Here is a 15,683-nt window from a genome sequence, read left to right on the forward strand (position 1 = left end):
AACATGACTGACTCTTGCACTCAGAAGGGGAGTGAGCTGTGAAGAAAGGCAGTGTGCAAGAATGGCCCTCCTGCGCTGTCAGTGTTGACAGCTTCTTCCTGGCAGCAAAGGACGGGGAGGGAGCAGCAGTGAAACTTTTCTGCCTCTTTCAAGTTTGCTTCAAAATCTCCAATAACCTTAGACCTCCAAGCGATTACTGCTATGATTCCCCCTGGGCCTGGTGATTGTAACGATGTTAGTGATGATGGGAATGAGAAATGGATGCTGAGGTTAGAGTTTGCTGGGAGGGGTGAGTTCTAACTTCTGGGCCAGGAGAGCCCCTTCCTCCAATCTTGTTTTTCAGTAGGGTGACTCAGGCTGTTACAAACAGAGACAGCCACCAAGGCTTAGGCCTGTACACCTTCATTCTCAGCCAGGAAGGCCCTGAGCAGAGGTCCACCCCTAGGAAGTGACCCGGTGCTGGCCATCTCCAGGGCTGCCTTTTCAAGGTCTCAAAACCAGGGTGCTAGGTTCTAGTGGGGTTGTGTTGTCCAAGCATCTCTGAAAAGCCTGGTTCCTCTTGTTCTCTGCACTTTCTCACTTCCTTCTGCACGCCTCTAATGCAGCCTTCCCTACCTCCCAGCCTTCCCCCTACCCTGCCCACTCCCTGGCTTCCCAAGGAGTTCCCCAGATTCTCTCCCAAGCTCAACATCACTTCATGCTTCCCTTTCTTCCCCTTTTCCCTCCCATCTTTCCTCCAGACCAAAATTTGTCCTCCCTGTAAGCTCCATGTCCCTCCCCCACCTTCCGGGAGCTTAGCGTTCCCTTTGTCCTCTCTGCCAGCAGAGTGCTCAGGCGTCTGCTCCTCTGAAGCTTCCCCTCAGCCCTGCCTGCCTCTCGGCTGCAGGATACTGCAATTCCTCCCTTCTGTCAAACCTCCAGCTCCTGCTTTGCCCTCTCACCGTGGAGTCTCCTTCCTCCTCACCCTGGGTGGTCCACCTCCCAGAATTCTCTCCCAAATTCTGTCTCTTTGCACTGGCTGTATTCGAGGGGGTTTTTCTGTTCACTGGACAGCATCTCATCTCTGAGTTCCCAGCTTGCAGGAACAGCAAGGACAGCCGGGCTTGTGGGATGGATGCAGGCGTGGATAACCTGCTAGAGAGCATCCAGCTTGGGGATGTTGATTCCTGCTGAGTGCATCCTGTCTCTCCACTCTGGCGGCTGGCCACATATGGCCTGGCCAGGCCCGCTCCTCCAAACCCAGGCTCCACTGAACAAGGCCTATCAGACCCCACGTAGAAACTACCCAATGAGTAGAAACTACCCAATGGGGTCACCAGGGAGTGCTGGAACGTAGAGGCTGGCTTCCAGCAAATCCACAGTCGAGACGGATGCCAGCCAGCACTGCAGCCTCATGCACTCTGGGACCCTCAACAGCCCTGTTGTATTCCAGGTTCTCGAAGCCAGCACCCATGTTCCTGGATGACTCCTTCCGCAAGTGGGCTAGGATCCGGGAATTTGTGCCGCCTTTTGGGATCAAAGGTCAAGGTATGTTGGGGACCCTGCCCCACTCTATATTAACATCTTATCTCCCAGGTTACCTTCCTGGGCCTCAGGGCAGGGCTGTACCCTCAGCAGTCTCCCTGCTGGGGACCCCCCCTAAAAAAAATCAATGCCCTACCTCCCCTCTCTTTTTCCTGTCCTTGCTTGTTTCCTGCTTCTTTAGTGGAATGTTTGCTCAGAGCTTTCCACTTTGCTGGGACTAGGTACACAGTAGTGGAGTAGACAGATGTGGTCCTTCCCCTCACAAAGCTCCAGTATGACACAGACACTGGTACTTGGGGGGCAGGACAGTAAGGCCTCTGATGAGAGAACACAGTGCTGTGAGACCACCCAAAAGGGGTGCCTGAGACATCCGCACAAGAGGACTAGGTATGAGGGGGGACATCCCAGGGGAAATAGAGGCCGTGCCCCATGACTGCCCCCAGACCCCTCCGTCAACCCCTCCTGATGTTCTTCACCTTATGTAGCCTCCCCTCCAGTCCATCCTTATCCTGTCCAAGGCTAACCTTTCCGTCCGATACTCTCAGAACTGTCCCCTTCCGTTGCCTCAGGGACCTCACCATGCAGCTCCTGCCAAAAGACTTCTGCGTCACTGAGGGTTTAACAGTTCTGTTTCTGTGACAGATTCCCTGTTTCAGGGCATGGTAGATTTTTGGCTTTACATCATACATAGAAGGATCAGATCCCAGTTCTACCTCTCTACTAGCTGTGACCATGGACAAGTTGCCCACATGTTTTTGCTTTAGTTTTTTCATCAGTGACATGGAGAGAATAAGACCACCATAGTAGGTTGTGGTCAGAATTAAATGAGATGAGTGTTAAAGGGTGATATCATTTAGCTAGCAGACTCCAGAATGCCCAAACTCTCTACTCAGCCAGCCCACCCCTTCCTGAAAAGAAGACAGTGGCCAGCAAAAGGATAGTCTTGAGCTGGAGCCTTGACCTTCAAAACCTCCAAGGTTGGGTTGAACCCCATGAACTCCTTTTTTTCATGGGTGCAGGGAGCCAAGCAGCCTAACTTTTCTCATACACCCTCACTCGAGATTCTGATCCTACTAAGCAATGAAGGGCAGGGAAGGCCAATACAGAGCCCATCATCCAGCAAGAAAAGTACCCCATAGTCTATGACCATTCTGCTAAGCTTCCCCTCCTAGAAAACAAAAACCCAGGCCATAGCCTTGGCCTTGGTCAGTTAGCAGCAGTATGCTTTTCCTTACAGGTAGGAAAAGGAGGGGTCTGTGACCTTCCCCAAAGCCCACTGTAAAGTGTGTCTGAAGTCACTGGTATAGAACATTCCTTAAAGGAATGTCACCCTGACCCTCTCTCATTTGACTCCTGGAAAGATTGCCCGTGCCAATTGTCTCCTCTTCCTCACCATTCACCCCTGAAGAATGTCTCCCTCCCACCACCACTTCAGTGAAACTTCCCAGTACCCCCTGTGAGAGCCCAAGGATACTTTTCAGTCCTTCACTTGACCTCTTGGCTGCATCTGACAGTATTTTCCACTCCATCTTTTAAAAAAAATTATAAGGTTAGACAAATTGAGACAGTAGTGTGGAAACATATGCATTACCATATGTAAAATAGACAGTCAGTGGGAATTCGCTATATGTCAGCAGGGAGCTCAGTCTGACGCTCTGTGACAACCTAGAAGGGTGGGATGAAGTGGGAGGTAGGAGGGAGGTTCGACAGGAAATGGACATACGTATGCCTCTGGCTGATTCATGGCGGCGTATGGCAGAAACCAGCACAATATTGTGAAGCAATTATCCTCCAATTAAAAATAGATAAAATTTTTTTTAAAAAAGGAAAAAAAATAAGAATTAAAGATTTTAAAATTTAAAAAATAAAAACTAAAAAAAAATAAATAAAATAAAAAAGGAAAAAAAATTAAAAGATTGTTGTGTTTAATTTTGGAGGCATCCTTTCTTTACATGAAGTATTTCAGGGTTATAAGGAAGCATAAAGACTGATAAAATGAGCGTCCATATACTCTCTACTCAGTTCAGAAATAACACATGAGATACAGTTCAAGTTCCATGTAGCCTTTCCTACTCCGTCCCCCACCCTCCCCAGGAGACCAGTATCCTGATTTTGGTGTTATGGCTCCATGCCTGTTTATGTATTTGTACAGCCTGTTTATATATCCATTAAAAATATGGCATGGTTTTTGCATGTTTTTGAACTTTATCAACAGTATTGCATATGTGTATGTGTCTTTCAAACTGATTTTTTTTGCTTATACTCTTCAGATTTATCTGTATTGGTACAGGTTACTCTAGGTCATTGATTTTGTAACTACTGTAGAGTATTCCATATACCACATTTAATCTATTTTCCTTTGGTGAACTTTTAGGTTGCCTCCAACATTTTGCTATTACAAACAGTTCTGCAATGAATGTTCTTGTACATGTTTCCTTAAACAAGTGTGTGACCTTTCTGATGCTGTCCACCTAGGAGTAGAGTTGCAAGGTGTTTGTCTGTGCACAGCTACGTCTTCATTTGATATGAAGATGTTTCCCACTGTGGTTGTACCAGCTTACTTATCTTCAGGTCTTTATGTATATTATCTTTTTATCTTCCTAACAATTCTGCACCGCAGGAATTCCCATCTTCATTTGAAAGATGAGGAAATAGAGCCCAAAGACAGCTAAGTGATTTACCTAAGGTCACAGAATTCATAAGCAACAGAGCCAGGATTTGAGTCCAAGGCTGATAGCATCATCTGTTATACTATAATGCTCTTGTTATACCAAAGTTTGAAAGAGCAGTCATTGCCAGAGCCAGAGAGAGGCCAAGAAGAATGAGGCCTGAATATGGTCATATGATCTGAGAGCAGAGATGTCACAGAGCCCTTGCTACGGGTAGCCTGAGTGGAGAGCAGGTGGGCAGGTGCCAGGTCACGGGGCTTGAAGATGTAAGGTGGTAGAGACAGCCTGGCAAGAACAGGATTAGGGATCGGCAGTGTTGGAGGAAGTGAGGGGAAGGTGGCCTCAGAAAGTGAGGCCAAGTGGCCTGAGCTGGGGACCTGGCTGGGACTACTTGAGCTCTTTACCAGTGGTGTCCCCTCCTTTGCTTCCTGGTGTCTGCTTGGTGGGGACACAGAGTCATCGTGTGGTCTCTCTCTTTAACTGGCACTCCTATTCCTGGGGAGACTGATGCCCCAGCTCCCAGGCAAGGCCCACACCTGAGGGTACATGTCCCTGGGGCCTGACTGCAGAGTTTCCAAAAGCCAGCTGAGACTGCTAAGGAAGGGCCAGGGAAGCCTGAGGAAGGAGCTGTGTGCGGGTGCTGTCAGGCTTCAGACAGAGGCGTGTGCCCAGGCCTATTCTCCCGCCTGCATCTCCTTTCTCAAGGAGAAAGGTAGGCCAGTGGCCCAGCCTTGTATGCAGAGCTCCTTCCCTGATCTTAGCCCCAGGACCATGTACCTTCAGCTCATCAGCAAACGTCTTCTGGGAACCCTTATGTGACCTCTAACAGTTACCTCCCTCCCCTTCCACAGACAATCTGATCAAAGCCATCTTGTCCGTCACCAAAGAGTACCGCCTGACCCCCGCCTTGGACAGGTAAGCCATTCCCCAGCTTCCTGCCCCTCAGCTGCCTGGCACGTGCAGAGGAACCGAGGCCCAGCTGGCCTTTCCCTTGTCCTGGGCAGATTCTGCAGCACAACCACACATCCACACATACACTGGGGCAGATAAGCAGGTAAGCAGGGCCATTGCACTGAGCTAGCCACCCCGTTGAGCTATAAGCACTTGGCAAGACATGTCAGTCCTCAGGCAGCAGAGGTCTGAGAGACAGAACAGAATGTACTGGGTTGGGATCAACTCAGCACTGGGACTGGGGGCCTGGGTGGTGGGGCGCCTGAGAGGGTTTAAATCCAGGAGGTAGTGACAGCTCAGAAGCCAGTAGACCCTGGATGGATGAAGCCCCAGGGTCAGAGGTGGGAGAAGCAACATAAGTAGGGCTCTCAGGTGGCTGTTGGATGCATGGGGTCTTCTGAGTTAGAAAGGAGTTCCGCCTTAAGTCCTGGCGCCCCCAGGCTCATTCCTCTGTCCTTGTTTCCCTAGCATAGCCCTCAGGCTCAGCCCACTTTTTCCTCTCCCTGGAAAGCTGCCCCCAAACCCACTAACCCTTGGGGAGTCTTTAACCCAGAATGCCATCTTACCAGAGCCTCCCCCTCACCACCCCAGAGTCAGTGCCCAAGCACCTTTCACGCCCATGTTTCCCTGGAGAAGAGTCAGGGATCTGAGAGCCCCAGTCGCCCAGCTCTCCGCAATGTGGTTCCAGCCTCTCAGAAATGCTGCTAGAGGCTCACTGGTCTTCCTTGTCCATCCCAGCCTGTGTCTAGCCAAGGGCATGGGCTCAGGGGCCAAAGCAGCAGGGGGAGAGGAGACCTGATGGCCAGGTCTCCAGAGGTCTCCACCTCTGTCCCCTCAGCCTCAGCTGCCGTCGCTGCATCATCGTGGGCAACGGAGGTGTCCTGGCCAACAAGTCTCTGGGGTCACGAATTGATGACTATGACATTGTGGTCAGGTGAGCTCCTCAAAGCAGTGCCTCAGGTACCTTCGTGTCCTGGCCCAACCCCCTGATCCCTGAGCCCATTAAAGACTGTCTGTCCATTTGGGCCATTGGACTGGAGGTCAGTAGAAGCCTCAAGGAGAACCCAGGTTGGAGGGCTTTGGGGCAGAAAGCTAGGAGGCTCCACGTGGCCTGGGCTTCCCATCCTCTGCCCCTGGGGTCTTCTGGGGTCATGGTGTCTCCCCAAACACAGGCCTGCAGAGCGCACGCAGTGAGCCCAGGACAGGCTCTGTCTGAGCGGGCCTGCTCTCTGTAGACTGAACTCAGCGCCAGTGAAAGGCTTTGAGAAGGACGTGGGCAGCAAAACCACACTGCGCATCACCTACCCCGAGGGCGCCATGCAGCGGCCCGAGCAGTACGAACGCGATTCCCTCTTTGTCCTCGCGGGCTTCAAGTGGCAGGACTTCAAGTGGTTGAAATACATCGTCTACAAGGAGAGAGTGGTGAGCTCCCTGCGCCCCGGCTCCTCCCCTTCTTGCTCTGGCTCTGCCCAGCTTCCACATCAGCCCCTTCCCCTGACCCGGGCAAAGAACAATAGGAACCTTTCAAGAGAAGCGGTAAGGACCAGATGCAGTCAACGGGCAGAGAGGCCGGGAGATGCCAGGGTTGTGGCCCAGACTCCTGGAGCTGGTGTGCCTGCCATCGGCCTGCTGCCTGCCTGCGGAGACTCAGGCTGTGGTCCTTCCTCGGCCTTCTCTAAGCCAGACCCCAGGCGCCGCCTCAGCAGTCCCTGTGGGCCCTCCCCTGGCGTTCACTGAGAGCTCTCACCTGGCTAGCCCCAGCCTTACTGCTGATCTCTACAACTCCCTGCCTTAACTTTGTACTCGTCCCACCTCCCTCCCCCTGAGTTCCTCCCCCACTCTGTGAGGTCTCTCTCACTGTGGTCATGTGGGGCTCCCCCCACCACCACCCCATTCCCAGCCTCGTGACCCTGTGGTCGTTGCACAGCGACAGCAGACCCCTCACCTTGAGGGCGCCAGTTCCCGAACTCTAAATCCCGGCCTCTCTCCATGTTGTGCTTTTACCACTGACTTGTGGCTGGGTCCCGACCTGCCACTGAGTCTGTCTCCACTCTGGGAATGGTCAGGTTCTGTACTCACTGTTCTTGGCAGGCAAGGATCTGGGCCCCTTTCTTTAGAGAGCTTCTATAGCCAAGTAGGGTCAGACTGCTCCTCTGTGGACCACCCACTGAGTCCCCTCGTGAGCCCTCTGTCTCTCAGCTCTGGGCCAACTTGTCCAGGCTCATTTCCACCTCTCCCCTCAACCAGCTGTCACCAGCCAACAGGAGAAGGGCACTGCAGAGTTCAGGCCATTCATCTTCCAATACCCAAGCCTCTTAGCGTAGGAGAATGATGACAGAAGCCCTCTGCCTACAATAAGAAGCTAGCTGTTCTTTCTGGAGGTTCAAAGGAGAGCTGGGGGGCGGCTGGAACAGCTTCTCCTGCCTGTGGAGGTCTCAGTGCAATTTGGTTTAACTCCACAGCCTTTTCCCAAGCAAGGCCAAGGGCAGGCAGAGTCAAGTAGGTAGCAAGCGAGAGCGAAGACAGAAGTCAGGTCCAGAAATTCAGGTAGGTGGGACAGAGGGGAAGGGAGGCCCATCTAGAGCCAGGCTGGATGTGGCAGCCCGGTCCTCCAGGGCAGGTCTGGCTCCCCAGAGGGGAGAAAGGGGCTTGGCTTCAGCCAGTGTGAGCGGCAAGCAGGCCCACTGCCCACGCATAGCAGGCAGAGTGTGGGGGCTGAGCAAGCAGCCTGCTGTTTTCAAGACCCTAGTTCTCAGAGCCCTGCTCTTTACCTTGAAGGCAAGAGAACTGGAATCATAGGTAGGCACTTCTAAGGGAGAAATGGGAGGAAATTGGGTCTGTCCTGGTGAACCCCAGAGAGCTTGGGGGCTGCTTTCTCACCCTGCCTTCAGCCTATCTGCTCACCTGCTCCTGGAGGGCAGGGCCCTGATCCCATTTGCTTGTCTTACCCCTCCAGGCCCAGCCGCCACAAATGTCCTGGTCTTGGCTCAGACACCAGATCCTGCTTCTTGCTGGGCAGACTGGATAGGACAGGCAGCCAAAATCAGGAAGCCAGGCCCAGGTGGGCCGGTCCAGCCGGGTGGGTGTTGTCACATGATCCTCCCAGGTTCAATTAATTCAGGACTCTTACAAGTCCCCAGAAGGGGTAAGGAAAGAGAGAAGAAAAGAAAGGAAGCCAACTAGACTTGGAAGGCTCAGTACACTCAGGCCACTTGGGAAGCAGACAGCAGGGCCACACTGTTCCCCAAAGACTCGAGAGCTCCCTGCCCGGCCTGACCTTGGTGGCAGACCTGTGCGGGGACCTAACTGGAGCAGCTGCGGTGAAGAGATGTGGGCTGTGCTCAAGCACATGCTCACTGCGCTGATGTCTGTGTCCTGCCCCTGGCTTGGCCAGGGCTCCTGGACCAGCCCTGTGGTCCTTGCTGAGGACTCCTTCCCAGAGTTGGGGAATGTGAGTGGAAAGGGGAGACGGGAGCTGGGAGAGAGTCGTCTGAAGTTCATGAGGCTCCTGGCACCAAAGTCAGAGATAGATGGGGCCTTTAGAGTGAGCGGCCAGAGGAAAGCCAGTGATACCCAAGGCCTCGCCTCTCCTAGCACCCAGCGTGGGCCCGCCCAGGCCCTGCTGGTTACCTTGGAAGCTTCTTTGGCGCCTTCTCCACCCCAGGTCCAGGGCTCACGCCTTCGCAGGACCTCTCCCATGCGCTGTTTCAGACTCTTCTGGCAGTTGTGTGTGTGGATGGTGCTCAGTCATGTCTGACTCTTTGTGACCCTGTGCACTGTAGCCCACCGGGCCCCTCTGTCCATGGAATTTTCTAGGCAAGAATACCAGAGTGGGTTGCCATTTCCTACCCCAAGGTCTTCCCGACCCAGGGATTGAACCTCCATCTCTTGAGTCTCCTGAACTGGCAGTCAGATTCTTTATGCCTGCGCCACTTGGACTTCCTTCTCCTGGCAGCTGAGACCTGGTAAATGTGGGGAGGTGGCTTCTCAGGGCCGCCCTGTCTGGTGTCTGGCCGCAGGCTTGACCTGCTCCTGCAGTGATGTTTCTAACCGTGCAGCCCCTGGGCTACTGGAGTGCTCGCTGCACCTGTCTGGAGCTTCACATGCAGAATTCTGGCAGGAGGCAGCTCTGTGTTCCGGAGCCAAGGCCTGGCTGGGCAAGGCTGGAACAGGTCTTAGGCTTCAGCTGTGGCTCAGTGCCTTTGTAACCTCCTAATTCCTAGGAGTCCTGACGGGGTATGAGAGGGGGGAAGATGTAAGAAAGGAAGACTGTACAACCCAAAGCCTAGCCTGCGCTGGAGCTAGCCATGCTTTCTCCATCCACATGGGAGTGCGCCTCTTTGTGGCTACTTGGTTTCCTGATTCACTGGGTGGTAGCCTAGGTAACTGCAAACAAGTTACCTTTTGAGGCCCTTTATCTCTCAGATCTCGGGAGACCAGGCCATCAAGTAGGTAGAGGAGCTCCCAGCAGGTCCTTTGTGCTGAGTGCAGCTCAGAGGATCACCCGTGGGCTGCTGAGTGGGGAAGCTGAGGTCAGGAAGGAGGGAGGAACTGGGGACACAGAGACACAGGTGTATGTAGGTCCATGGAGGGAGGGGCAGCCAGCAGCTCTCGTGGAATTCTTCTCAGAGGCACATCTGGCTCCGTCCCTCCACGCAGCCACTCATTGGTCAGGCGTCGTTGGATGTTCTTGGTGCTGTCACTGAGGTAGAAATGCTAAGTCGCTTGGTCTAATGGGACAGACTGTCCCCAAACTAGAGTCCTAGCACTGTGGCACGTGCTGTGCCCTGAGCTTCCTCCTCCTGGTGTTTGATGAAGGCTGGACATGCCCTGTCCATTGTCCTGAGAATGGAGCCCTGGCACCTGGACTGGTCGGGACATGTGAGCTTCCCACGCTATGTCCCCTGCCTCTGCCAGCCTCCTCACCACGGCCCAGGATATGGTCACCCAGCACTCCCAAGGCCCCTGGAGCCGCTTCCCAGTCCCCTTGGCGGCCTCCTCCTCTTCGTTCTTGGGCAGCCCAGAAAGCTGGCCCCACTGCTGAGCAGCTCTGACTGGTCATCCATTCAAGACGCTCTGAGACCTGGGCTGAGTTGGTGGGTGTGGTTCCCACCCAGCATGGGGGAGAGGAATTTGAGAGACAGTGTGGTTGAAGAGGAGAAAGCAGCTTAGGCCTTGAAGTGATACAGACTTGGGTTTAAATTGAGACCCTGTCACTTGTGAGCTGGGTTCCCTTAGGCAAATCACCTAAGCCCCTGAGACTCCTCTCATCTATAAAACAAGAATAGTACTACCCGTCCTTCAGAGTGGGCTTACAAGTTAAACAAGATGAAATATAGAAGCACCTGGCATAATGTGTGACAATTATGTTCTGTCTGTGGCAATTATGGATATTTATTATTACTGGTGGTGGTACTATTAGAGGATCCCGGTTGCACTAGGGAGTGGAATCTTGGTCTAGATTGTAGGGCCTGACCTAGGAAATGATCTAAAAGCAGGGGTCAGAGGCCAGGCCTAGAAGAGGGAGAGGCATGGGGCTCCTGGTGAAAGGCCGCAGGGTGGGCTGGCAATGCGGGAATCCACAAGGCAAATGGCCCCCAGGTCCCCGCATGTGTGAGGCCTTGTTGGACCAGGCACCCAAACCTAAACCATCTGCACCTGCCCCGCTGCCCTATTCCAGGCCTGAGAGGAACACAGAGCCTCTGGGCAGGCCCTGCCTAGCAGGAGCTCCGTGTGGACACCACCTTGCCTCTGGGGAGACTCAGTGCAAAGCACCTGGAAAGCATGGTGAGGCAGGTAGACACTGTGGCCTCCTACTGCTCAACGAGTCCTCTGCTGACCCAGCTTGGTGGTCCTCACCCCTGCGGTCTCCTTTCCAGACCTCTAGACAAGCTCTTCTGGGAGCCGTTTCCTCTGAAGCCATCTCCAGTGGACACGGCTCTTTCTCACAGATCCGTTATCCCCTGTTATACCAGGAAGATTCCCTGCACTTGCCCCATCCCGCCTCCTGCCCTTGCTCCTCCACCCCCAGGAGAGATGCTCAGGGTCTGGGGCTCATGTCATGCCCTGCTCTGCTCCTCTTCATCACTGTCACCCGTGGCCTCTCGGCTACTCATTGTTATCATTGTTTCCCTCCTCCTCCTCCTTCCGTCATCTTCATCACGGCCATCACGAAGCTCTTCCGTTTGCCAGCTTTCTTTGAATTCCTCCATTCAGTTCTCACTGTGACCCTGTTAAATGGGTGCTATTATGACCCCCATCTCGGGGTTTAGGAAACTGAGGCACAGCGAGGATGAGTTACTTGCTAAGATCACACATCTAGTTAAGCGGTCGAGGTGAACACAGACCCAGCTCTGACTGTCGCCTCTGGACGCATCTCCCCCTACCTTCTCAGGAACTGTCCTTTTTCATTGATTTTCTTTCCTACCTCTATAATGGATCTTCCTCTCACATTTATAAACTTGTTCAGACTTTTTGTTTTTTTTCTTTCATTTCTCACCTCAAAAATGGAAGCCCCAGGAACTTCCCTGGCAGTCTGGTGGTTAAGACTCCACGCTTCCACTGCAGGGGGAGAGGGTTCAGTCCCTGGCTGGGGAACTAAGATCTTCCATGCCCTGTGGTGTGGCCCAAAATTAACCCACAGCATAACCCTCCATGGTCTGGGCCTTCCAACCCCTTCCTTGTCCTGGCCGCCACTTCTTGCACTGAGCATTCCTTTGGCCATACCAAAGCGTATGCCCAGTTTCACACCTCCGCATCTTCCCGAGGCGATATTAGACACTCCTCTTCTGAGCCCCCACAACACCCTACTATACATAAGGGCTTTCTTATCTGTCGACTTGTATAAGCTCCTGGGGAGCAAGGATTGTCCTATTTATCTCTAAGCCCATCACCTCCAGCGGCGTTTGAGACGGAGCTGGCGTGCATTAAACAAATAAATCAACGTGGAAACTGAGACCCAGAGGGAGGCAAGAATGTGCGGCAGAGGCAGGATTCCAACCCAGGTCTTCTGACTTGGTGGGGCTGCCTCCCTCCTCCATGGCCCCAGAGAACATTCTGTTAGATTCGGACCCTTGCGTTCTCCTCTCACCCCTTCTGGGCATCTCTCTCCTCTTAGCCATGTTTGATCTTTCTGCAGTTCCAAGATCATTCTCCTTGATAAAAAAAAAAAAAAAGAAAACTAAACAGTCCCTGGCCTCTGCCCCATTCAGTTGTCTGTGGGCATCACACAGCCAGCCCCAAGCCGGCTCTTCTTTTTGTTCATTGCTTTTTCCAAATATAGCCTTCAAAAAAGTTTCTGACCCTCTCCTCATAGCATGCATCAAAATAAATTCTAAATGGGCTAAAAAGTAAAATATAAAAATACAACCAAAGGAAATTTTGAAGAAGGTAAAATAGAAATCACATCTCTAGAGGGAAAAAAATTTTCGAATGATAGAAGTGCTAGGAAAAATCATATATGATAATACACTAGCCTTTAAATTCAGAGAAGGCAATGGCACCCCACTCCAGTACTCTTGCCTGGAAAATCCCATGGATGGAGGAGCCTGGTAGGCTGCAGTTCATGGGGTCTCTAAGAGTTAGACACGACTGAGCGACTTCACTTTCACTTTTCACTTTCATGCATTGGAGAAGGAAATGGCAACCCACTCCAGTGTTCTTGTCTGGAGAATACCAAGGACGAGGGAGCCTGGTGGGCTGCCGTCTATGGGGTCCCACAGAGTCGGACACGACTGAAGCGGCTTAGCAGCAGCAGCAGCCTTTAAATTTAAACAACAACCAAAAAACACTGGATACCACAAAACTTTGAAAAGTTTATTTAGGAAATATGACAAATGGTTATTATCATGAAAGTAGACAAGAAAACCATTAGGACGCCAGCAGTTAAGGGTCAGGAGACTGAACTGATCACACGGAAGGAGATGTAACTAGTGAACAGCAGCAATCTGTTTAACCTTCCTGGCAGTCAGAAACTTCATGTAAAGGCATCAGGATGCCACTTATCACCTATCACATCTTCAGAGAATGTGTTTGAATTATAATACATAATTCTGGCAAGAGTGCAGTGACAGGTGCTCTCAAAGTCTACTAGTCAGAGTGCAAATGGGGACAAGCTTTTTGGAAAGGAAGCGACACTTGGCACCAGGAGCCATCACCCAAGGGAAGGAAAAATCTGCCTACAAAGGTTTTTATTATAGTGTTATTGATAATGGCCAAACCCAGATATAACCTAAGGCGTTTATTATGAAAAGTTGGTTCAGCTAGCAGATGCAGGTAAAGGAGTAGCCCGAGACCCTGCACAGGCTGTGGGCAGCTAGACCAGCCCGCACAGCTGCTCCTGCCCTCACTCCTTGGGTGTGGGGGTCGTGGAAACAGCACTGGATTCCGCATGAGGAACAGAAGCCAGCCTCTTCCTCTGCCTCCGCCCACACCTCTGAGTTGCATTTTCCTCTTCTGCACATGGGGATGGTGAAAGCTTCCCAGTGTGGCTCCGGTTACACTGCTGTAAGGAGCCACGGGCCCCCTGGCACACTGTACTCACTGCAGGTGGCATCACCTTCTGAGAAGGTCAGGCCTTGCCTTACAGAGCCTCTCTTGAGGGCCAGAGGGAAATGCCCATCCCAGGCCCATCCTCCCCAGGTGCCGGAGACCCCAGAGTTTCTTACCATAGCAGTGCCAAGTCCGCTTCTGGGCCCTTGAGGGTAGAACACCCCTCCCTGTGCAGACTCCTAAGTCCAAGGAGGATGTTTGCAGAGGCTGTGAGTAGAGCTTGGGTGTGCAGACTGGGCAGTCCCCACACGTGTGCACAGTACTTCCCATGGTGTGAGATGGGACTGGGGTGAGAAGGGAAGGGGAGAGCAGGTGGGCTCAGGCTCTCCCTGCATGCTGGGCCAGCACCAGTCTCTAGGAGTCAGAATTCTCAACTCAAACCTGGCCTTCTAGGTCGTTTTGCAAGGGAGAATAGAATATATTTTATTTAACAGCTTGGTACCTTGACTAGTAACGTATTTAGAATCTAAAATTTGGATGTGGTGTGTGGACATCCATGTGTAATTTTGTCCCTGGCCCCACAAATCTTAGAGATAAGCCTTCATGGATGTGGTGGCAGTGGCTGGAGGTGACCTGGGTAGAGAGGGGACCAGACGGTGAAAGGTCTTATAAGCCAGTCACATCAAGGAGCTGGAACTTCATCCTGTGGACTAATAATAGCAGAAACTAACAAGCTGCCTTTGTGCCATGTGTGTGACTTCATTGTCAAGTCACAGAAACATGATGAAGAAGGACTGAGTCCTATTTCCCATATTTTGGAGATGATGGTAATGAGAATTTGAAGGGGTAAAGAACTTTCCGAGGGAGTACAGTGTTAATGCTTAGGATTCAAAAACAGACCTACCAAATTATTAGGGAATTTTGCAGGCCGAGTGGACTGACAAGGGAAAGGAGGAGGCAGTTGTGGGTGGATCTGTGCAGGAGCCACAGACCCGGTGCTGCTTGGTTGGGGAGAGTGAGAGGTCAAGGGCGAGTGAGGATTCAAGTCTGAGTTATTGGGGAGGAATGGTGGTGGCTGGAACCCTCAGGGGAAATGGTTTGGTTTCTATAGGAGGGGACCAGACCAGATGTTCTTAAAAGTCTCTTTTTGTAGGATGGTAATCAATATTTTGAGGGTTGTCACCTGAAATATTATAGAATATATTTGTACAAAAAATTAAATGGTTTATACATAACAGAGACTTGTGTATTTGTTGATTGGTTGATTGTTAGTTAATCCAGGTTAATTGTTAGTTCTGAAAGAGTTTGTAAGCCTGTGAATAGCCCTCTTTCAAGCTCTACTTCATTTTACTTGTAGTTTCTAGAGTATTCCTGGTCTTCCTCCCATCTTAAGTTGTATGCATGTGAATATCTGGGGGATATGTCTTATATGTATCAGTTCAGTTCAGTTCAGTCGCTCAGTCGTGTCCGACTCTTTTCAACCCCATGAATCGCAGCATGCCAGGCCTCCCTGTCCATCACCAACTCCCGGAGTTCTCTGAAACTCATGTCCATCGAGTCGGTGATGCCATCCAGACATCTCATCCTCTGTCCTCTGTCATCCCCTTCTCCTCCTACCCCCAATCCCTCCCAGTATCAGTGTCTTTTCCAATGAGTCAGCTCTTCGCATCAGGTGGCCAAAGTATTGGAGTTTCAGCTTCAACATCAGTCCTTCCCATGAATACCCAGGACTGATCTCCTTTAGGATGGACTGGTTGGATCTCCTTGCAGTCCAAGGGATTCTCAAGAGTCTTCTCCAACACCACAGTTCAAAAGCATCAATTCTTTGGCGCTCAGCTTTCTTCACAGTCCAACTCTCACATCCATACACGATCACTGGAAAAAACGTAGCCTTGACTAGACGTATGTATGTGAAGCTGTGAAGCTTGCTCAGTCATGTCTGACTCTTTGCGACCCCGTGGACTGTAGCCCACCAGGCTCCTCCATCCGTGGGATTCTCCAGGCAAGAATACTGGAGTGGGTTGCCATTTCCTTCTCCAGAAGATCTTC

General features: G+C 51.8%; 1 protein-coding gene across 8 annotated transcripts in view; it reads left to right on the forward strand.

Moving 5' to 3' along the window:
• Positions 1–15,683, forward strand: part of ST3GAL3 (ST3 beta-galactoside alpha-2,3-sialyltransferase 3) — a 224,543-nt gene that overhangs the window by 196,215 nt on the left and 12,645 nt on the right. For 7 of the 8 annotated variants that reach the window (XM_015091928.3, XM_027968878.2, XM_042247079.2 and 4 more), the window contains 4 exons: positions 1,433–1,527; positions 5,045–5,108; positions 5,983–6,078; positions 6,380–6,566. In XM_015091928.3, the coding sequence (XP_014947414.1) occupies positions 1,433–1,527; positions 5,045–5,108; positions 5,983–6,078; positions 6,380–6,566 (442 nt within the window). Of the gene's footprint in view, positions 1–1,432; positions 1,528–5,044; positions 5,109–5,982; positions 6,079–6,379; positions 6,567–7,606; positions 14,874–15,683 lie in introns of those variants that run through there. The other variant, XM_042247098.2, reaches the window with a different exon arrangement.

Source organism: Ovis aries, chromosome 1, assembly GCF_016772045.2.
Source record: "Ovis aries strain OAR_USU_Benz2616 breed Rambouillet chromosome 1, ARS-UI_Ramb_v3.0, whole genome shotgun sequence".
In the NCBI taxonomy this organism is placed as follows: Eukaryota; Metazoa; Chordata; class Mammalia; order Artiodactyla; family Bovidae; genus Ovis; species Ovis aries.